The 22,754-nt window shown below is 39.3% G+C and overlaps 1 protein-coding gene and 2 long non-coding RNA genes across 7 annotated transcripts in view; 2 read left to right on the forward strand and 1 right to left on the reverse strand.

Moving 5' to 3' along the window:
- LOC142599687 (uncharacterized) overlaps positions 1-22,754 on the forward strand; it is a 374,377-nt gene that overhangs the window by 242,206 nt on the left and 109,417 nt on the right. The window lies entirely within an intron of this gene.
- LOC142599693 (uncharacterized) lies at positions 1,576-8,623 on the reverse strand. Of its 4 annotated transcripts, none has more exons than XR_012833231.1 (4): positions 8,300-8,623; positions 5,357-5,497; positions 3,860-4,211; positions 1,576-3,642 (listed from the first exon to the last, which is right to left on the reverse strand). It is a non-coding gene; the product is annotated as an uncharacterized LOC142599693 (long non-coding RNA). The 4 variants fall into 4 exon arrangements; XR_012833232.1 differs by having other exon boundaries at positions 1,576-2,265; positions 3,490-4,211; XR_012833228.1 differs by adding an exon at positions 7,103-7,197 and having other exon boundaries at positions 1,576-4,211.
- The window catches only part of UGGT2 (UDP-glucose glycoprotein glucosyltransferase 2), a 93,469-nt gene continuing 79,457 nt past the window's right edge, over positions 8,743-22,754 (forward strand). For both annotated transcript variants that reach the window (XM_075741331.1, XM_075741332.1), the window contains exons 1-4: positions 8,743-9,089; positions 10,493-10,575; positions 18,311-18,441; positions 19,579-19,691. In XM_075741331.1, coding sequence (XP_075597446.1) covers positions 8,944-9,089; positions 10,493-10,575; positions 18,311-18,441; positions 19,579-19,691 — 473 coding nt within the window. In that variant the 5' untranslated portion in view covers positions 8,743-8,943. The remainder of the gene's footprint in view (positions 9,090-10,492; positions 10,576-18,310; positions 18,442-19,578; positions 19,692-22,754) is intronic.

Here is a 22,754-nt window from a genome sequence, read left to right on the forward strand (position 1 = left end):
CATCTGATCTCTGTGGGATACAGATGGAAAATGGAGAAAAGTGTTGCAAATGGTAGATCAGGCTCAACTTCTAGCACCTTTATCTGGCTTTCACAGCTGTCCGCAAATCTGAACCTTTCTTTTATAACTGACCTCCAACTCCTTACTGAAAATCACAGCAAGTTCAGAACTGTTATCGCTTTCTGGGTTGGCACTATTTCCTACTAGACCTTTCTTGGATTCATTTCAGCAAGCCAACCTGGATACTTTGAAGTTCAAATTCAAGAACCACACTTTTTTTATGTGCTGCCACAGGAGTTTTTAGAACAAATCAGTCCTTTCTAAGAAGGACTCCAACTCTTGTTTGGGGATTTTTATTAACTCCTTCTTACTCATCTATCGTTCTGAAAGAACCTAAAGGCATGTAATCAGATATTCTTCCCTAATGTATAGCCACAGAAAGACTTAATTCTGTCTTTTTGTGTATTCGTGAAGTGTATGAATGGTAATGTTTATTCTCTAAATTATCCTACCAAGATCAGTGAAGTACTATCCTGTCATCAGTTAAAAGTTCAGCTGGACTTCTGGAAAATGCTGAGAGGAATTCAGGTTTAATTATGAAGGGATGTAAGTTATTTCACAGCTGGAGCTGCAGTGGAACTACCCCTATTACCTCAAACCTGGCCGACCTACAAAAGTTATAGTGCAGAAAAGTCTCTAGTAATGTAGGTGACAGGTTAGATACTCACACTCAGTTTGAAGTCTTGGTTTAAGACATCTGCCTCCAGCACTAATTTATCTCATCATCTTGGATTAAAGAATGCTAGGAATTTGAATTACCATAAGTACTGGGAATTTTAACCTATAATGGCAAATTGTGGCAGCAAACGTGAAGGTAAGAATAGTTCCCCTAACCCTTAACAGAGAGAAGGATCTGTTGGCCTTGCAGTCTGCCTGCAACAGACTGACGACTAGGTAAGAAATACGAGAGGGAAGAAAAATTGTTCACCAGTGTGACAGGTTTGAGATGAACAAACTGTAAATTCAGAGGGAGAATTGAGGTGAAGATTGCTTGAAAGTGTGTTCAGATTAAGAATCGGCAAAAAATGAGGAAATAATTCTCTGGCTGGCAGAAAAGGAGATCAAAATGCAGGCTGGTCCAAGCAGCTTGTTTGGACAAGGGGTCTAAAGGCACATGAAGCTGAAGTGTTTGAGTGAGCAGAAGCATGTACCTACAAACTACCAACATTGTACATCATTTTGTGGCAAAAGGAAAGCTGAAGTAGAATAAGAATTATACCGGTAAGAGAAAATAGAGGTGGCCCATGGCAGTGTGGTCACATTGGGGCTTGCAGACCACTGATGGTGAGTGAAATACCAGAATTTGATCTGTAAAACAATTACTAGCCCTGCACACTCATCCATGGCTATATGCAAGCATAACTGGGAATTAACAGCCATTGAAATATTTGTAATTGAGGTTTATGATTCTAACATAACAATTCATATGCTGTAGAGCCACCTTTTTCAAATATAGATGCTTTTAACATAATAATCACTCCCTCTCCGAACTGCTAAGAAATAGGAGGATACAAGTTTTTCAGAGATTTTGTAATTGCAGTCCTTTAATGAAGTGTTTGAGCGCCACAGGTTTATAGCAAAAATGTGGAGAAGATGGGAGCTTATGCTTTCTTTTGAAAAGACTTTTAGAAAGTATATAATAACTTTTAGAAAAACAATTATATAATATAGTAAATCATTCATGATAACTGTCAAGAGATAGAGATCAAAATTATAATATGAAAAGCAGTTTACCAAATGTGAATAACCAGTACAGCCAGCATATGTCTGATTTAACTTCAGTTAATCTAGGAAGTCATGATCAAGGAATAATGGAAAACAGAAATAAGGCTGAGTTTTCCAGTCAGAAACCTAGCTTTGTTACAAACAAATAGATAAACATAATTTTCTCTTCGTTTGAGATATTAGCTGTATGTGATTACCATACATACCTGTGCATAATCTTAGAAGTTAGCCAAGTATCTGTCTAGATGCATGACCATTTTATTTTAGTGACAAAGCTATTCAAAAGACTATGCATCGCCATAGCATCCATCTAGCATTAATCCTGTTGCCTCCTTTTTCTTCCTGCGTCTTCAGTGTCCCACAGCCTGGACTGCGCATCACTGCTCCAGCAGCACTAAGGAGGGGTGAAAAAGTTGGCACAGCATGTCCCACTGGCTCTTACCTCACCACTGCGAGAAGCTTGCACAGCTGGGAATCCCTCTGTCAATGGAAGGACACAGGAAATACCATTAGCAGAAGCTAGCACATTAGGGGTTAAACAATTTGCATTTTGTTAATAACACTTCATTTTTATCCTCAAAGTTTATCTACATTAAAATATTCTAAATGTAATGTGTTTCTGTAAGTCTAATTATATGCAGTATGTGAAAACATATTTGATAATCACATTGCTAATTATGCCCAATCACTTCAATACACAGGTGCAAAGCTCCAGAAATATGCATACTGGAATGTCTTCCTATACAGATATAAACCACAACTTTGCAGTTACTTAAGTGTTCGGTGACCTGTTATTTCTCTGGCCTGTACTTCCTTGGATTTTTAAGTGGCTAGTGCCATTGGAACCAAAGAAACATGCTAGGCTAATACAAACCTAGAATTGAATTTATATGTGTATGTTCCAGTGCTAAACCCCTGTAATTCCTGATTTTTCCACAGTTTATAAACATTTTAAAGTACACATTTTATAATTTATTGACAGATACATCATGCTGACCTCAGAGATGTGGGAATCATAATTTTTATTTTTCTTCTGGGAGCTTTAATTGTCACAATGTTCCTTTAGTATATATTTGCCTGGAATATCATATATATGGCGCAGATGAATGTGTCTCTTCCAGTTTGGATTAAACTTAATGGTTTAATAATAGAAGGTAATAAAAGACTTGAGCAATAAATCCATTTTCATTATATGTGCAATAGCTTGTGGCTGCACTTTTTACTTCTCTTTCGTTTATGTGTAACTGCTATTTTTTTACATTGATTTTTAAAGCTGTCTTCACAATGGATTGTAATTAGCTTTGTGTATAAATCACAAAAATTGAGAATTTTATATACTCAGATTAACTGAAAATGACATAAAATGTTAATTTGCATCATTCAAAAGTAATACTTCTATGTTCCCTCTAAAGATATTCAGCATAAATTATTGGAAGGAATAGCCTTGGATGACTCGTCCATAAGTATTCTTTTTCACATTTGGGAAGTGAGCTGAAATGAGCCCTGACAGGTGAGAAACCTATCGACTAGTTTCCTACTAACATTACAAAATGATAGACCGATGAGAAGGGACACAGCAATATCTGAAAAGCAGCACTGGAATTTGTTCCACTGGAAGCAAATCGATTGCATTTCACACAATAAAGCAGCATGACTTGTTCTGTTTGGCTTTAGCTACACAAAGCTTTAATTAAAATAAATTACACTTAAGAGTCACAGAATAGTTCAGGTTGGAAGAGCGTGCTGGAGGTCATCTTGTCCTTCTTGTGCATAAAGCAGGACCAGCTTCAACGTTACCTCAGGTTGCTCAGCACTTTGTCCAGTCAAAAGACGGGTGTAATCCTAAGCGCCACCACTCTGAAATTAGAGTCTGGAAATTAGAACAACATGATGCAGAGAGGAGCATCATTTTAAGAAGCACGCTATATTTTTCTTCCCTGCATTAGAGGCATGCTAGCAAGAGATTCAGTGGGAAGTAAGGGATACTGTTCCCAAAGACGCAAGATTTCTCCTGCCACCTACTCAGCCACTGCTCCCTGCACAGCTGAGGACAAGGAGTTAGTGCAGAAGTTACCTCTTCAGGAGCATGTACCTCCTTGGGTGGCAGTAGTTCCTCACTCCTCAATCCCTAATTCAGCCTGAGCCAGGAGCTGCTGTGTGGAACAGCCCTGCCTCCCAGCGTATGCCTCCACTGGCGGACGTTGGATGGTGCCATCTATGCAGAAAGCTGCACAGGTGAAAATACAATTGCAATTTAGGCCCAGTTTAAAAAGGATAGAAGAGTTTCTTCCAAGAAAAACTGCACTTGGCTTTAAGTAGACAGCACATCGTGATTCTGCAGTCCTCACTTCTGTCAAAGGTGATTTGGCTGAGTGCGCATTCAGGACTCACTGGCTAATTTTCCAACTTATGTTTTCTAAGGTATCCTGGAAAGGATTCAGAACTTGGCTCACTGATCTGACTAAAAAGGAAAAATCACTGATACATTTTGTTGTAGAGGTATTTTATCTTTATATTTTCCACCTTGCATGCAGCAATAGCTCCTTTTGATTCACACATGATAGGCCTACAAGTCAAATCCTACTGCTCTGTTTTGGGAAATACTGTATTTTCTCAGTGAATGCACCTGTACCTTCCCACTCAAGTCTTTTTTGATGCTGTTGTTGCACTATGTGGCCAGAATTGTCCTGAGGCACTACATTGCACACATCAGCTTATGAACTAATGTAAAAATACTCAACTTCATACTTGTTGTTTACAAATCTTCTACCTACTGATTTATTTACAAATCTTCTATCTAAACTCCCAAATATTTGCATGTGAGAAACCACATCTAAAATACAAGCATGTGGCCATTATTTAAATCATTAACAATGATGATTTAATAGCCTTATTGTACACTTTAGGGTAATTTTTGTAACACCTGTGTATCACCTGCATTCCTTTCACTGAGTATGTAGACAGATTCACAAGTTACAATTAGGGAAAAAAGGAAAAATAGTCCTATTTTTCAACACTTGAGAACCTCACAGGGTTCAGTAAATAAGAGAATCATTATGACAGCATGCCAGTTAACAACCGGGGTTGTTAGTTGGCATCAGAAGTGCCAACTCATGTTACATGATGAGCTTGATTCAGTAAGCTAAAATATTGCATTTCAGACTCAGAAGAACCTGCTCAGTTAAAGATAAGCCCTATTTTTATCCATTGGTACAGTTAGTTGCTCAGATTTGGCATGGTAGGAACCAGTACCACCCAGAAATCAATACAACCACACTGCCCACTGCAGTGCCATTGCTTAGGAACTTGAGCTGGTGTATCCAAATGGAGCTGCAGTACCCATTACAGCCAGAACTTTCCTGTTCTCCACTACACAGTACAGACATGCCCAGAGACTTGTAAGAAGTTTGTTGATCTGGTCCAGGGAAGTATATTCTTTACATTTCTGAGGTGGGTCATTTTAAATAAGAAGCTGTACTATATTTATTTTACAAAGCAAAATGTTGTTTCAGTTTCTTTTATTTTCTAGTAAAAGTTTGAAAGAGAAGCATACTGGAAGAGAGCCCTTTACTGTCACTGCAGCTGCATGTGGAGGCATAGCAAAGGAGCATAAATTCTGATTGCCAGAAAGTTGCCACTGAGCAGCTTCTGTGAGCTGTTGACACCAGGCTTATGTTACTTCTGCATCAGCTTTTCTTTCACTTGCTCATCCCTGTACATCAAAATGAAGAGCTAGGAAACTATAAAATATATTTTGCATTGTTTATTACGTAATACAACTATATTGATATATACTAATCAAATAACTCAGGTTGGTCTTTATTTTCAATGGAATGGACGAAAAGCATCCTTAATCTCTTCAGGGAAAGACCTCAAATCCCTGACATAAGAGTGACATTGACAGGTTCTGAAGAGATTGGCCTCCAATCGCACAGCAAGATAAGACAATGCCAGCAGCTGCTGCTCAGGAGGCTGTCAATTAATAAGGAGATAACAGGTATATCTTTTGACTAGTGTTTGACATTTACATTACCTCCAAGTTAGGGAGAAAGGGAGCCTTCCAGCTTGAAAATTGTTTTCAATCCATTAAAAAATAAAGTTTTATCTTCAGCTAACTGAATACGCTGATGAAGCTCAACTTATTTTCACTTATTGCTACTGTTTCTATTAGACATAGCTCACTGTGACTTATACTATACAACATTTGCATCTTATAAGAAGTCTTCATTAATCACTTCCTCTGTTCACACTGAAACAGCTACGATAATCAATTATTTGCACAGCTGTGATATGACTAATTTTAAAATTTTGCTGTAATTGTTTTTCTGTTCTGCTGAAAAACAATTTCAGAGAACTACGGGGTTTTCTCACATATATATGGAATGTACGTACAAGAACAGTGAAGTGTTATTTGGAACACTTAATTACATAAAATTCTGCTGTAGAAATGAATATTAAGTCTACTCTCCATCTTCTAGGCTTGCACACTGCTTAAAAGATTATATTTGGACAAAGGCAGATTTTAAAGAAATAGATTTTTGAAAAGTGCGTATTGGCTCTTTGTGGCCAGAATGCAGCTAAGGTACTAAAGCAAAGGGAAGATGGATAAACATGCAAAAGCTTTTTTAAGGAAGGTAATGTATTTCCTTCCTAGGAGCAATCAGAACTGTATCTTAAGCAATGAATCAGGTTGCGCAGAGAGGTTGTGCAGGTGCCGTCCTTGGATTTTTTCAAGACTTGACTGGACCTCAGAGCTGACCCTGCTCCGACCAGGAGGTTGGACTGGGAGAGCTCCTGAGGTCCCTTCCTACTTAATTTAGCCTATCTATGATCCTAAATTTTAGGCACCTAATAAAACAGTAACCCTAAATGGGAGAGAGAGATGTGTCTTGGCAGGGAGATTCTGTCTAACAGAGATCTCTGAATTTAAGCAGAAAGGATCTTCCCTCAAGAGAAAAAGTGGACCAACTATTTTCTGCAGTTCACCACAGACTAATTATCTGACATTCGATTCAGAGCTACCACTTTATCTTGCCATTGAATTCAAAGCTAGTTGTATTTCCATAACCAGTGCCAACAAATTTTATTTATCTTTTTGTATGGCAAATCATAAATTGTCACAGCTCAAAACAAAACAAGTACAAGCTATTAAGAATTCACATTTAAGCAACAATAGCAGCCTCTTCAATATCAATATAAACCAAAATGTAACACAGCAACTTTATATAGAAAAGCAATTGATAGATTAGCGTAAGGTAGATGCATCTAGCATCACAAATACATAGTATCACATGGAGTTATGAAAAATGCCACATACACAAGTTATTAGCACAGAAACACAAGGGGCCCAAACACACTAATCTGTACAGTACCCTGGCTGTGTCATCACCATTAGCAGCAGCAGCTTCTGAACTGTCAATATGAAAAAAAAAAGCTGCTCAGACAATATAGCAGTCTTTTTCTATATAAAAGATGCTGAATTTTGTTATTTCTAATGGCCTTACACATGAACCAACAAAAATACTCCTGTGCTTTTTATTATTTCTACAGCAGTACATGAAGACTGCACTACTATTCTTAGGAAAGGTTAACTTAAATCAACTTATTTACGTTAAAGTTAGCATCACTGATGCATCACAGTGGTACCTGAAAATTAGCTGACGTCTTCTAACAGCACAGATTTGTGAGAATGAAAAAAAAAATCAAACCAAAGGGCCCCAGACTGAATTTACATATGAACAACCCTCAGAGATGCATTTATCGTGATTTCAGATGATTAAGACCCAGCAGCATACACACACAGGCATTTTGTTTGGGCAGTTTCTGTACCATAGTTTAAGAACACCTGGCAAACACATTCCTTTTGTTTGTACATATGATGTTATATTGACTGTTCCCAAGCACTAACGAACCAAACACTCCATAGCCTGCTCCCTAGAGTAAGGTCCTAACTGGCTCCTGCCATCCACACAGCAGCTTTAAACAGTCAGGAAGTGATTATTAACAAAATAAATTAAGATGCATGCAGCAGTGAGATGTTCTATGTTCAGCTTCAAGTTCCATAGATCACATTTCTGCAAAAGGCAATACCCCCTATTTTTAATACAGCTGGAGGGCTCTTCCTCCAATATACAACTAGTCCAAGCTGCTCCATGTTCACATCCCACAAGCCTGCTCCAACACCTGCACTAGCTTTTAGCTTTGCTATACAGCTGCAGAAAAGTTGAGACAGTGCAGCAGTTTCGTTGAGGAAATGGAACAATTAGTGAGATTTCAAAAACAGATAAAAAAGAAATTGGAGAACACTAGGCTGAAAATGGCAAGGTAACCTTGAAGATAGAAGCACAATTCCAACAACTGTATCTTAGTTCTTCCGATGAAGCTGGTGTTTATTGAGGAAAAAATGTTGGTAGAAAACATAAATAGGCTTGAAAAACATTCACTTTTAAGGAAAAAAAGAAATTAAGCACTTCCACCTCCCTGTAGGCATTATATTCCATATGAAGCTACTCACACTTAGTAAGTTCCTAGCTACTACTTTCAGCCGCACAACCGTTTAGGACCAAGCAGAGGTAGCGGGAGGTGTGGGGAGCGCCAGGAAGGCGGCTGCTGTCCCGGCCGTGGGGTAACACGGCCCTGTCGCTCCTCAGCTCCGAGCAGCCGCTGCCACCGTCGGCGCACACCTAACGAGGCGCTCCGCTCACAGGTAAGGGCGGAGCCCTACAGCTGAAACCTACCAATAACCTACACAAAAATCACACTTATAAAACAAGCGAGGATTTAAAAAGAAGGGAAGCGCCACAGTGTTTGCAGCGCAGTTCTCCATCCGGCACGGGGCCCCGCCTGAGGGAGGCGGTACTAATACTGCGCTTGCGCGGGGGCGCGAGCCGCGCGGCGTACCGCCCTCTCAGCTAGCAGCAACCCACCCGCGCCTGCCCCCGGCGCCGCGTGTCACCACGCAATCCTGGCTAGCCCCGCTATTTATTTGACGTCAGCCCCTGATTGGTCTCTGGGCTGACCAATAGCGAGGGCACAGCGCAGTCAGTGGGAGTAAGGCAGAGGTTGTGTGGGCGGGGCGGAGGTGTGCATGCCGAGGTTGAGGGGGCTGAGGGAGTCGTGTGGAGTGGTGGCCGCTGCTGTGAGTTTTCCTCCCTCCTCATGGCGGGGTGGCCGGTGCTGCTGGCCCTCCTCGCTGTCCTGTGTGCCCAGCCGTGCCCCTGCGGCAAGGCTCCAGCCTCCTCCCAGGCCGTGACGGCCCGGCTGGCGGCGAAGTGGCCGGCGACCCCACTGCTGCTGGAGGCGAGGTGCGTGCAGCCTCCCCCTCCTTCTCCCCCCTCCCCCCCGCTGTCTTCCTCGGCTGCAGCGCGGGGCCGTTAGGCCGGGGAAGGGGAGCAACGGCGGTGCCCCCCCGGCTGTCTTCTGGGGGGGCAGGAGGGGGGCGGGTCTCCTTTCTGCTCTCCGCTGCGCGGGCTGAGAGGGAAGGCGGGCTGTCAGAAAGGGGCGGCTGTGTTTCTCTCCTCCTCTGTCCGAGGGGGTGTTAAAGTACTCCTTTGGTATAAGGCTTGACTCTTCTCTCCCTTTGTATAATGTTATGGATGGTGCTGACAGGCTTTCCCGCGTTTTAAGTGTTCTGTTTAAATTGCTTTGTATTTAATCTACTCAGACATTTTGCAGGTTAGGTTGAGGAGATGCAATGGGTCAGTCTACACAATCCCGACCTTCCACTGAGTAACAGTATCTCTTCATCTCAGCCCAATTGGTTTACTTGCACTCATGAATGAACTAATTTTGTATGAAGGTATTAGTGAAATTGTGAAGCTGTAGTAGTAAAATGTGTCTTTTTTTTAAAAGGTAATGTTAATGTGTAATCATAATTTAAAAATAGGAAATGAAAATGTTTTCCAGTATTACATGTTTGTGGCTCCCCTGCCAGTTTGGTTTAAAGTCTTTTTTTTCTGTTTTGGTTTTAACCTTATTTGCTGCTGTGTGGAGCACTCCCATGAAAGGGAGAATTGCAAGCTTCTGTAATCAAAGGAGTGGCAAACTTCCAAAGTAAAGATTAGAAAACAGTACGTTTATGCTACCTAGTAGATCTTTTTTGGCACGCATAAGAGGGAGAAAAAAGCAACTGATGTTCCCTTAAGAAAAAACACAAAACTAGAAAACGTTACCAGTAATTGGAAGAATGTTATTTGCAATAAAGCAAACCTTAACTTTTATGATTTGTAAGGATTAAGCCATTTTTGAAAGTTGTCCAGAGATTGGGGACCTCCCCTGCATAGCAAAGTAGATATTGTAATCCATAAAAGCCTGTAATTTTAATTAAAAACTTGACAGAGCGTATGTTCTTATTTGTATATTTAGCCACTATTAAATAAAGTTTGTGTGCTGAATTTATTTTATTCGTAACTGTATGTTGGAATGCCTGTGGAAAAATAAAGTGACAAACTGTGTTTATTTCTGTATCAGAGAACAGTCTGCTTACTTTACAGCTCTGATTGTTGACCACAGATTGGTAGTATTTTGTTTAAAATTTCTTTTAACCAAAATATACCACTGTTCAGTGTTTTATGTTACAGAGATGTTAGATGGTCGCTGAATAGTTGTTGCTGGGTATTTGTTATTTTAGACAACTGAAGATTTTTACTGTGGTATACATCTTTGGACAAAGTCAACCTATGGACAATTCATTTTTATTTTTAAACAGTGAATTTATTGCAGAAGATGGTAATGAGAAGTTTTGGCAGTTCTTGGAAACTGTACGAGAACTAACAGTTTATAAGCAAGGAGGTAAGTTAAACAGCATGCTAGTTTTAATATATTATCTTGCACTGTATTTAACTTTTAAACATCAAGCTAACACGTTAACTGGTTACAGTCAGGTAAAGCCTAACTCTTCCACTGTTGCTTACTAGGTCGTTTTCTTTCAGAAACTTGTAGCGTATTTTTCCCTGAGCTCAACCTGTAGAGAAGTTCTAAAAGCAAGAAAGACGAGATAGACTGAACTGCTGTTACAATATGGATCAGAGGTTACAGATACCTACCTTCTTCTGTGACTCAGCAGGAGCTTATAGTATATTCAGACTTCATGTTTTGTGTAAGATGGATGTAGGGGAGAGAATCCCACAAATAACTAAAATGAGAATGTTAGCTAGTGGAAAAAATGAAAAAAAATGACCAAAAAAGGTTTAATACTTGTAGATGGCATAGAGACTCTTTTCTAGAAGCAATACTGATGTTTTAGAATATATGTTTATCACTGTCAAAATAGGATTAATTAAACCTTGCATGATTAGACAGAAGAATATTAAGTTGTTAGAAGTTTGGAGAGAACAGAGCATAAAATCCAGCAAAGCCTAAAAGTAAGCCGCTCCAGATGATAGCTTGGAGAGGAGTTTGCTAGAAATGACCGTGGTAATGAAAAATTTGGAAACCTACCAGGCTTTACAACAGGTTGGTCGATATTAGACCTACTTGGTAGGTCAGGAGATGAACAAGGTGCAAAAAGCTTCAAAACAAGCTAAAGCTGTTTCATTTTGCTCTTTATTGAGAATAGTACAGCTCTTGAGGCATGAGTGTGAGAACCTAACACTACCACTAGAAGATACTGCAGGTAAATTGAATGTTCTATTTAATAGTCAAAAGCTAACAAATTGTAGAAAGATCATGCAGGAAATGGCAGTGAGATGACAGAAATTAATCCTTGTTATGTGAAAAATGCTGTATATGGGAGGGAGAACTTAAAAAACAACACACTTCAACAACTGTGACTAGCTGAAAGTAAGTTAAAAAGAGATCATGGTGTCCATGTGGGTAGGTTGGTGAGAATGTTATTTGAGTGCTCAGCAATGCCCAAAGCAGCTGATAGACTTAAAAAAATCACTGGGAAAGGAACAGGGACCCCCATGGTAAATGGCATTTAGCTGCTTATGATTCCATGATGCACTTTTGTGTTGAGTAAAGCATGGTGTTCTGCTTTACTGTTTCCCTGTATTTTCCTTTTTTCTTTCAAAAGGATATAGTAGACAGAAGATGTACAAAGAACTGTGATTATAGTTGTGGGGTATCACCTGGGCTGGGGGGGGGAACCAACCAAAAACCCACCAAAATTACTGTGAGCTGATGAAAGCTGGGTGTGTTCTGAGGTCTTAAGTATAAACAAAACCAGAGACCATCGCTGAGAACGGTGGGCCCAGGTGGTGAACACTGCTTGGAGCCATTCTGTGTAAGGGCATGAGGACATGGAAAATAGAAGTAGGTGCAGAATTTGGCCTGTGGTCAGCTGCTGGCAGCTTTTGTTGAGGCAAGTACTGTTGACTAATGTTGTTTAAGGTCTTCGTCAATGCACAGGAGAGTGGCATGGGTTACACCCTCCACGAGGTTGTGAACGACAGAAAACTGGGAGAAGTTGAGAAGCTGGAGGGTAGGGCTGCCATTAGAGGGGCCTTGGCAGGCTGGAGAGATAGGCCAACAGAAACTGAGAAGATAGCAAAGGCACTTTACAGATTCACATATATGGGCTGGAATAATCTCAGCAACGATGGGATCTGGGCACTGACTGACTATAAAGGGCGTTTTAAGAAACAGACCTGGGGATTCTTGTCAACAGTGCATTGCATTGCATTAAATTCTTCTGCCTGAGGCGGCCAACTACATGCTAAGCTGCATCAGCAAGAGTGTAGCCAGCAGGTCAAGAAAAGTAATTATTCCACTGTATGTGGTACTTGTCAGACCACCTCTGGACTACTGGGCCCAGGTTGGGGCTACCTGTTAAAGACAAGACATACTGGAGCAAGTCTAGGAGAGGATCATCACAATGGTTAGGGAACTGGAGCAGACTTGTGAGGAAAGGCTGAAAGAAATGGGTTTTGTTCAACCTGAGTAAGAGAGGAGTAAGGAGAGACCTCCTATCTTCAACTTCCTAATAGAAAGGTATAGAGAAGATGGAACCAGACCCTTCCCAAAGGTACACAGTAATATGAAAAAAGCAATGGGCACAAGTTGAAATACAGAAATTTTGGTTAGATACTAGGGAAAATGTTTCTGCCATGGGGTTGCATAAATGCTGGACAGGCTGCCCCAAGGGGCTATGGAATCTCCGTTTTTGGAGATACTCAAAACTCTGCACGAGGCGCTGAGCAGCCTAATCTAGCACTGAAATTAGATCTCCTTTAAGTAAAAGTTTGGATGAGGTGACCTCCAGAAGTCACTTTTGACTTGGATTATTACTCTTTTTTTATTCTTTTTTTTTTTTTTCCTCCCTATTGAGTGGTTTAATGCAGCTGCTATTGCCTGGGAGACAAGACTGATGTGTTAGATGATGTGTCAGGGGTTTTTTACCAGCCATCTCTTGTCGGCTTGCTTGGACCAACTTTCCAAGGAATTTGAAGCTTTAGTGACGTTTATTATTAGTGACACAGATGTGTCTTGAAGTTAGCTACATACTTTACCTACTTTACCTGGATAAATTCTGTGTGAATGAGAATCATTACCAGTAGGATCATCTGCATGGCTTATCTTGCCAATGAAGTATTAGATGCTGGTAGTGGGGAACCTTGAGGATGTACTAAAATACTACTTTAATTAAGCATATTCAGCAATTGATGTGTATATTTATCATCATGGCCAACCACATCCTATGTTTATAGTGCAGGGAAATTTAAAGTTCTGGCACCAAGTGGTTTTCCAAGAAGTCGATTCATAGTTGGAGTAGTATTATACAAGCAAACCAATGTTCTTTATGAACAGGATGAGAAGGAAAGATTCAGTTTTAGAGGAAAATAAAGTCGTTATTTAATGACAAAATCACATCAATATTGATTCCTCCAACTTAAGAGCATCTTACTGAAGACAACACACTAAGTATGAAATAGAAGTATTATGAGCATCATATGTATCCAGCAATAGATAAGCCACTTCCACTAGAGAAGTCTGCATTAGACATCTGAAATAAAGTGGTCAGCTAGAGAGAAGAATACTGATATTGAAATACTGGAGTGGCACAGTGTAAATGTATATATTTAAAAAAAAAAAAAAAAACAAAAACCATAATTATAGGCAAACTATTTTCTCTGAAATACAAGTTTATTACATATAAGCAACAATCATGCAAGTTATTTGTTGTAATCTAGAAGATTACTACACATTATTCAAAACTAAATTAGATAAGTTTTTTACGTACGTATCAGTGTTAAAGATGCAAGAGGACTCTTTCACAAGCATGACACTTCTATAATAATCATGCAATAAAATAAAGTATTCCCTCTTGTATTGGGTCTGGCTGAGGTGGAGTTAATTTTCCCCCAGCAGCCCTCTCAGCGCTGGGCTGTGTATGGGTAGGAGCAAGGTGTTGGTAACACCCCGGGGTTTTGGCTGCAGCCGAGCAGCGCTGGCACAGCACCAAGGCTGTCTCTACAACATTGCCCCTCAGCAGCAGGCTGGGGGTGGGCAAGACCTTGGGAGGGGACGCAGCCAGGACAGCTGGCCCCAACTGACCACAGGGATATTCCGTACCGTACGACATCATGCTTGGCAATAAAAGCTGATAGAAAGGAGTAGCCCAGGCTGGAGCAGGTTTGCTGGCAGGACTTGCGATGCTGTAGAGGACCCACGCTGGAGCAGTCTGTTCCTGAAGGACTGCACCCTGTGGAAGGGACCCACACTGGAGCGGTTCATAAAGGACTGTAGCCCATGGGAAGGACTCATGTTGGAGAAGTTGGTGGAGGACTGTGTCCCATGGGAGGGACCCCACACTGGAGCAGGGGCAGAGTGTGAGGAGTCCTCCCCCTGAGGAGGAAGAAGCGGCAGAGACAACGTGTGATGAACTGACCACAACCGCCATTCCTCGTCCCCCTGTGCTGCTGGGGGGGAGGAGGGAGAGAAGTCAGGAGTGAAGTTGAGCCTGGGAAGAAGGAAGGGGTGGGGGGAAGGTGTTTTAAGGTTTGACTTTATTTCTCATTACTTGACTCTGATTTGATGGATAATAAATTAAATTAATTTCCCTGAGTTGAGTCTGGTTTGCATGTGACAGTAATTGGTGAGTGATCTCTCCCTGTCCTTATCTTGACCTACGAGCCTTTCGTTATATTTTCCCTACTCTGTCCTGCCGAGGAGGGGAGTGACAGAGTGGCTTTGGGGGACAGCTGACCTCCAGCCAGGGTCAACCCACTACAGCTCTCTACTGACATCTTGAATGTCATAGGGATTTGACTGAGTGGTGATTGCTTGAACTGTTGTTAGCTGGGATCTCTAATTCCCACTCTGAGCTATCGATATGGATATACACATCTATGCAGGTGGAACAATCCCCATACTCCCATCGCTCAATGTAAAGATCGCAGCATCCTGTGCTTTTCTGACTACTTATGTCCCTTATGTTTACTCTCCTTGCCTCCTATGCCTCCGTGCTTTGAATTCTCCTGTGGGCCACCAGCCTATATTCAGATTAATTTTGTGCTGCATGTGCATGGGATCTGAGGAGCTGTGATATAGACCTTTACTTATATGATTGTCCTGGTTGTCTCCCTTTAATTATTTTTAATCTACCTGTGATGTGAGATACTGCTGTACATAGTGTATAGTAAATGTTGATGTTTAAATATGAGTATGCTTAGCTAGCTGTTCAGTTCTTGTTGTAGTCAATCTAATCAATTTAGCTACAGGAGTTGAGAGAGCTATTCAGCTGACAAATTTAGGCATCTTTAGAATGAGCTAAATAGCTTTTCAGGTTTTGTTGGCTCCCGGGCTATATCTCTCTTGGCTAGAATGGAAGTTTACATACACGTGCATTCAGATGTCTGAAATCTGGAGCTGTATCCTATTAATGTTGTCTCATTTATTTATTTTTAAATCAACTTTGTTAATGAATTTAGTGGTAATATGCTATCATGCAGCATTTTATGATCAGAAACATCTGTTTCTCTGTGGTTTCCTGTAACATCCTAAGAAATTTATTATGACTTCTATTCTTTGGCATGAAGTGCAATGTTAAAACGTGCCTGGAGGGCAAGTAGTTATCAAGTTTCAAGGAGCAAATACTATGTGAAAATAATTTGCAAAAGTGAAACCATAGTTCTACATGTAATAAAGTTTAAAAATGTTTTTGCATTAGGTGGATCGTATAGCGTTTGATGTGGATTAATCTGTCTTGCTTAAGTTTAACATACAGTTGTAGTCTGAATGAAGCCAGCAGTGTTAATATAAATTGAAGTAGTAGGAGTGGATGCATGATTTGCTAAATGTAACCTTGTCAACATGTTATACAATCATTTTTGAAGGCACATGACAAATTATTTTTTTCTTTTTTTTTTTTTTTTTACTCATTAAAGTCATCATTGTCTTAATCATCTTCCAGAGCAAGAATGTCAGCTGTTTTATATACAGCAGTGAAAGCACAGCTGGAATTTGTAAGCCAAAGAATTTAAAGACTTATGGTAAAAATATTTTTTTGAGGCGGTATCTTTAGAATTGTATATTCAATAACTCTTCATTGTGTTCAATAGGATGTTATTTGTGGCTGAGTGGAGAGGCAGAAATTTCAGATTGAATTTTTATTTTTGTGGAGATAATTTGAAGAAAATTTGAAAGTATAGTTACTGGAAACATTTCAGTCTGGAAGTATTTGTCACTTCCAAATTTTTTACATTCACTGCTTGGAACATGTGAAGCCAAATTTATCTCATTTCAGTTCTGCTAGGGCTAGTGTAGGTTTAAAAAACATAGAAGAGATGGGATTTTCATCCATTCAATTGAATGTTAGACAGTAATAATCATATACAGTTTATGGAAAGGCAGCTTCCTGGAAATGCAGGTCATACCCTGTCGTAATCTTAGATTTTTTTTTTTCTAGTGAATTACAGCAAACTCAGCTTTTCTAAATAGTGAGTTTTAAGAAGGAGGAAAAGGCAGGAAGGCGACGCTAGAGGCTTTCAGAACAAAAGAAGGTTAGAGGTTGTAAAGAGGAAAGTGAGAGGATAGGAAGTGCTTAGTTTTGAAAATTGTTACACAGAACTGCTGGGAGCAGCTAATGGATATTTCCAAAACTATGGCCTGCAGGGCTGTTGTATGTGGTCTGATATTTTGCTGGAACCTAGGCCATGGTGAGGGAATGGCATTTTGATTGCGGCACTCATCATTTCATACAAGTGCTTCTGAGATCTAATGCAGCTGAGGCAAGTCAAATCTGGCAGGTTAAATCATGTGACATGATTTTCACACCATATAAAAATTTGGTGCCACTTTGGACTCCGAAAGGAGTTTCCTACTGAGACGATCATTCCGCTTTCTCACCGAGAGCACCTTTAAAATAAGATGTTGACCTAAGAACAAAGATGAATTCAAGCTGGACAGCTAGAATGGTTCCTCCCCACAGCTCACTTTGCTGCAAATTTTCACCTTTATAGGAGAATATTTGAATTACACATAAAAAAGATCTTGAATCACTGCAGTTTCCAGGTAGTATCTATCAATGTAAGTAAAATACGTGCTGACTACATAGATTTTATTTTTGGGGAGTCATAAATGGGTGATTTTGGACTGCTTCATGCGTGTTTCAGCTGTTCCTCCTGTGGAAGAGCAACCTCTGGAACAGGGGTGGTGCACAGTGCTTGGTATAGTCACAGCTTTGAATCTCTGACTCTAATTTGTGTGTGTTCATGAATATCATATAGTACAATGTATACAGCCTGATGAAAGTTTTGGTAAGCATTATTCCTTAAACAAATACAGGTCTTTTTCAAGCTTGATACAACAATATTACAACCTTTTTCTAATTAGGCTTCTTTGCCGCAGTCTAAGGACAGAATGAGAATATTCACTTGAATATGCCTCTAGGAGAAGAAATGAAGGTTAATTATTTCCAACCAATGTTTTTTATTATCACTTCTGTCATTCGTAGACACCATCCACCTTCCTTCTTGTAGTCCTAATTTTGCCCTTGAGAAGGTGAGATATGCAGGGAGGGGGGAAGCCACTTCACATGTTGCATCCATTTTCATACTCTTGTTGTACCTTGATGTATCTTTAAGGAAGAAATAGGATATGTGAGAGTAGCCCAAAGAATGTCACCTCTAGAAGATTTTTGTGTGAGTTGCATGGTTGGAGTGTTCCAAGATGATATTTGAGGCAATAATTTGTAAAATAATGCTGGTTGGAAGTAAGTAACCTTCAAAATTTGCATTAAAAGCTTGACAAATAGAAATAAACAAATAAGCTCTATTCAAGACTTTCCATATGGGTCTGCAGAAAGATATTATTGTCTTGAGTGGATTTTTATATTGCCGAAAATGATTTAGATGTTAACTAGTGCTATTGCACTCACTTTTATTCTATTTATGTTGCATTAGGCCTTTAGAATTGGTAGTGAAAGAAAAAATGACCAGTGGACAACATTCAAGACATTTGACCTGCCAAGCAGTGCTAACATAATATTTGCCTATTATGTAGCACAGGTATATATGCTACATCATTTATGGCTAAATACTAAATGTCTGTTGGTTTGTTGTTTGTTTTTTTTTTTTCCCCACAGATTCAGAGCATTCCTATTACAATTTAATCTTGAAGAAAGCAGGACAATTTTTATCCAATTTGCAAATCAATCTATTGAAGTTTGCACTTTCCATACGGGTATATTCTCCAACTGTTCAGATGTTTCAGCAGGTGACTATATTATCTGATATATTTAGTACATAATCTTATGTGGTATTTTAGCTGCAAAGTAAGGCATGTTCATTATTACAGTTCAGTAAAATACATTTCAGATGTTATTTGGAATCAAACATGATCCATTTATAAAGGTGATGCATTATAAACTGGTTATATTGACAGGAACAAATATTCATATTTAATTGTATGGATAGCATTATTTTCAGGGTAGAATTTTTGGAATTATTCATTTTTAAAGCTCAGGTTGTGGGGGTTTTTTGCATTGCTTTTAATAATCCTATGGGAATTCAGACATTCCCAAAGCATGACGTTTCCTGTAGCTTCAAGTCATTTACATTTGTAATTTAGTGGGCTTCTCATCTCTCTCATTATTTTAGTATTTGAAAAGTTGGAAGGTAGAATAGTTAAACACCTGCTTTGTTAATGAAAAGGTGGGAGGACATAAATTCACTGTACCTCTAGTCTAAAACTCCTTCTCCTCCTTTTAGCAATGCCACCTTCCAGATAAAGTGAGAAATCCATGTTTCTGAAAGGTAATGAGCTGTAATAAAGTTAGGGGTTTTTGCAAGTGTTCTCTGGAGGAATATTATCATCTCAGACTCATATCTTTTCATTTTTATCTTTCAGCTTGTAACTCCATAGTCATTGATGTACAGTCATATGATTCCCACCTAACATGGGAATAGCTGAATAGAGTTCAAAAAAAAAAGGCAGGGAAGCGGGAAGGAGAGAAAACCAAAAATTGACATTAATTGTTTTGGATTTATTGGTTAGCAGTCAAATCTTTGTACATTAATATGATTGCTGATAGTGTCTAAAATTAAAAATATCTCAGAGTACAGGCTGTGATTTCAGCTTGTGGAGGAGATTTCTCAGCCCTGTCTTTACAGAACATAAATGCACTTGCATTTTCTGGAGTATGACTATTTGATAGACTCATGTCACAAAGACTGTAAAGTCTTAATCTTCTAATATTTTCCGTAATTTTTTTCACGTGTACCCAATTTTGAATGGGCTTAATTAGAAACACAACTCAATGGTAGCTGTTGAGTTATTTTAATCAAGGGGATGTGAGTTTAAGTTGAAGTGCAATCAAAGCATTCTGGTTGAGTATAATTGTTGAAATATTAGATTGCAGCTGATGAACCTCCACCAGAAGGCTGCAGTGCATTTGTGGTTATCCATGAGAAGCACACCTGTAAGACTAATGAAATAAAAAAGCTGCTGAAGAAGGCTACTAAGAGGTAAATGTAATGATCTGTTTCAAGAGGGAAAATAGATTACTAAAGAGGAAAATGTATTATTGCATATCTACTTGTAGTATTTTGAAATTTTATGTTCTACTTGATAATGCCAAGCCCATAAATCCCTGTTTACTGGATGTTCAAAAACATAACATTTAAAGTTTACATTATTTTAAAAGAGTTACTTTTGGTTTTGAAATATTTGAAACATTTACTGTTATGAGAATTCATCAGTTATGAATCAAAGTAGGGTTTTAAAATAAAATCATAGAGCTTCACTCTTCTAACCACATGGATAATTTTGTATTTCTTCCCTTTTTTTGCTGTGGGATAGTTAAGTTTAAGTTACAGTGTATTTTCTATACAAACTTACCATTTAATGCGTCTGAGATAGTACTTCTGCTGACAGACCTTTCTACATAGTGCGGCTGCATTTGAGGTTTTCTGGATTGTAAGGGCTTAGCACAGCAGTGAAAGAGGAGTGTGCGTCAGCTAGCATAACCTTTCCTTACCTTGTGCTAGACTTTGCACCTATCAAGCCTTTCTGCAGGCTTTGGCCTGTGGAAACTAGCAGCAGCCCAGAATGAATTTGGGCCATAAAGTAAAATATGTAGAACTATCAAAATAACAAATAATAACAAAATAATGAAAGCAAAATGTTTAATCTCTATAAAAATGAATTAATTTGTATTTTTTCAAGATTATGTTTGGGATTTTCAAGATTTTGTTTAGGATGTTTTTCCTGCAGTGGTCGAGGTGACCATAATATACATTAGTGTCCATACCCTCAACCACTTCATGGAGATACGTGGAGCTGAAAGATGATTTAATAGGGCATGTTTCTTGGATTTTGCTTTCTATCAAATATAAATTAGAGAAACCTATACATTTGTCTCTGTGTGGATGGTTGTTTAGGAAAACAGTTTTGTGTTCTACATGTGTGATGTATGGTATTTTCTAAGTCATTGATACATTTGCAACCTACTAAATCATTGTCTTTTACTTATTCAATAGCCAGGGGTTTTGCAAAAACACTTCACTGCCTAGTTTGCAAAGTCCCATTTTTAACTATTGAATTCTGCCTAACAAATGTCTCCTACTTTCTTACATAAATTATTTGCACTGTATTTTGGCTTTTAAAATAATGTTGAATTCTTCTGGTCATATATTAAGATATCATGAGACCTTAACATTTTATCGCAATGTCTGAGTACACTCTTCTTCTAAAGCACTTAACTGGGTTCAGCAAGTTCTCCTTTCTGGAGATACTGTCCCCAAATTTACAAGATTCTGGAAAATCACGATACTAAACAATTGAATCCTGAGGTATTCAGAATTGAAAGAGTTAGACTTCTAGGAATTACTACCTTTAAGAATTCACAAAACAAAACTTAAGTTCTTTCTATTAAATTGTTCTTGTGTTTTGAATAGTTTCGTGTGCACCAGTCACATTACAACCTTCAGAGCTGCAGGGACAAAATCTTGATAAATTTACTCTCCTCCTCCCCACCCCAAAAGTAGCTGAGTCACTCAAATATTTAGAGTTCCTGGAGCTAGACTTTGAGAGAAACACGTTCACCCTCAGGTAATTGTTTCACCTATTATTTCCAGTGGTACTTTGAGTAGCAGATGCTTTTCACTTGTGCTGGAGAGGTTTAGCCTAGGTGATGTAGATAGGACTGTGCTCCTATTCTTCTATAAGGTGAACAAATGATATATGGGACAGTGTGCGATGTCACTGTTGATTCCTCCATGGCTTTTATGAAAAGAGATCTTTTTGTTTTATTGAATCCTTTTTTTATTTCAAACTATTTTCCTTTGTGTTTCATTTTCTTTTTCTCTCTGTCTTCTATCTGTCATGACTCTTCCACTTAAGCCAGGCCAACTTAAGCTAGGTTTTCAGTTGTGTCCTAAAGTTCCCCAAATTGGATGAGGACACTAGAAATGTTCTATTTTTAGGGATGATAGTTTCAAATCTCACTGGAAGAGAAAGAAGAGGCTGCACCATTATTTTGCGCAGATCCATGAGCTCAACCTGAGATCCAGGAAGACTCAGGAGACCCCAGATAGTCTGCATGTCAAGATCAACGTTTTGCTTCATCCAGTCCTTTATGTAGCAGCTACTATGATTTGGTCTGTTACACTTTCAGCCGTGTTGCAACGAACTGCATGGCTCTAATTGGAAGTATTTTGTGTGGAGGTGCAATGGGCTGCTCGAGGGCTCTGGACATTTCAAAGGAAGATCTTCCTTCAGTGGTTAAATGGTTGGGATTGCTTATCTTGCTGACTGTCCAAAACACAACTCTTAAGATTTCTGGGGCTGTTGCTGCCAAGAGCAGAAGCATTGATGGGAGTCCCGTTTTGCTTAAAACGATCAGTGCCTTAGAAAGCTTGTCACTACACGTATCTGCCGTCTTCTGTCCATCACATCCCTTCTGCATCCCGTCTTGGCAAGTAAGTAGGAAATTATCTAGGCAAGCATATAGTTGCCTGTACTACCCTAGTAACTGTTTAGCGAGTGTTGAACTCCACATCCATGTATTTTTTTTATCTTTTTATATCTGCCCAACTGCTATTCCTTCCCTTTCAGGCAGCCTTCTCATGAGAATCTCTTATGGCAGGAAATAAATTAGCTTTCAGCTCTAAGAGCAAGAGAATCAATTACTTCTCACTACTATTCAGTATCAAAGAGAAACAGAGAACAGAGGCTTATCTTGGATTTACAAGGGCTGAATGCTTTAATTCTCCAATCCAAGGTCATTTTGGGAGCCCTATGCAGTGTTATTTCACTGCAGCACTTAATTTTTTAGTGAAGCTTGGTCATTATAGTATAAAATGCTTCCTTGGAGACTGTCAGTGTTCAAGAAAGTCATGACAGCACTTTGTACCCACCTTTTGAGAACAGGAGTTCTTCTTCTTCTATACATAGGTGACTAGTTAAGGAAAGAGAAGGTCCCTTGATTTAGGTTTTCAACTCTCTGTAAATGACTGTGGCAGTTCTTGTCTCTCTGGATATGAGCAGGAAGTTGCACGAGTCACATCCCATATGTATGCTTTCACTGG

This window comes from Balearica regulorum, chromosome 1, assembly GCF_011004875.1.
Source record: "Balearica regulorum gibbericeps isolate bBalReg1 chromosome 1, bBalReg1.pri, whole genome shotgun sequence".
NCBI classification, from domain to species: domain Eukaryota; kingdom Metazoa; phylum Chordata; class Aves; order Gruiformes; family Gruidae; genus Balearica; species Balearica regulorum.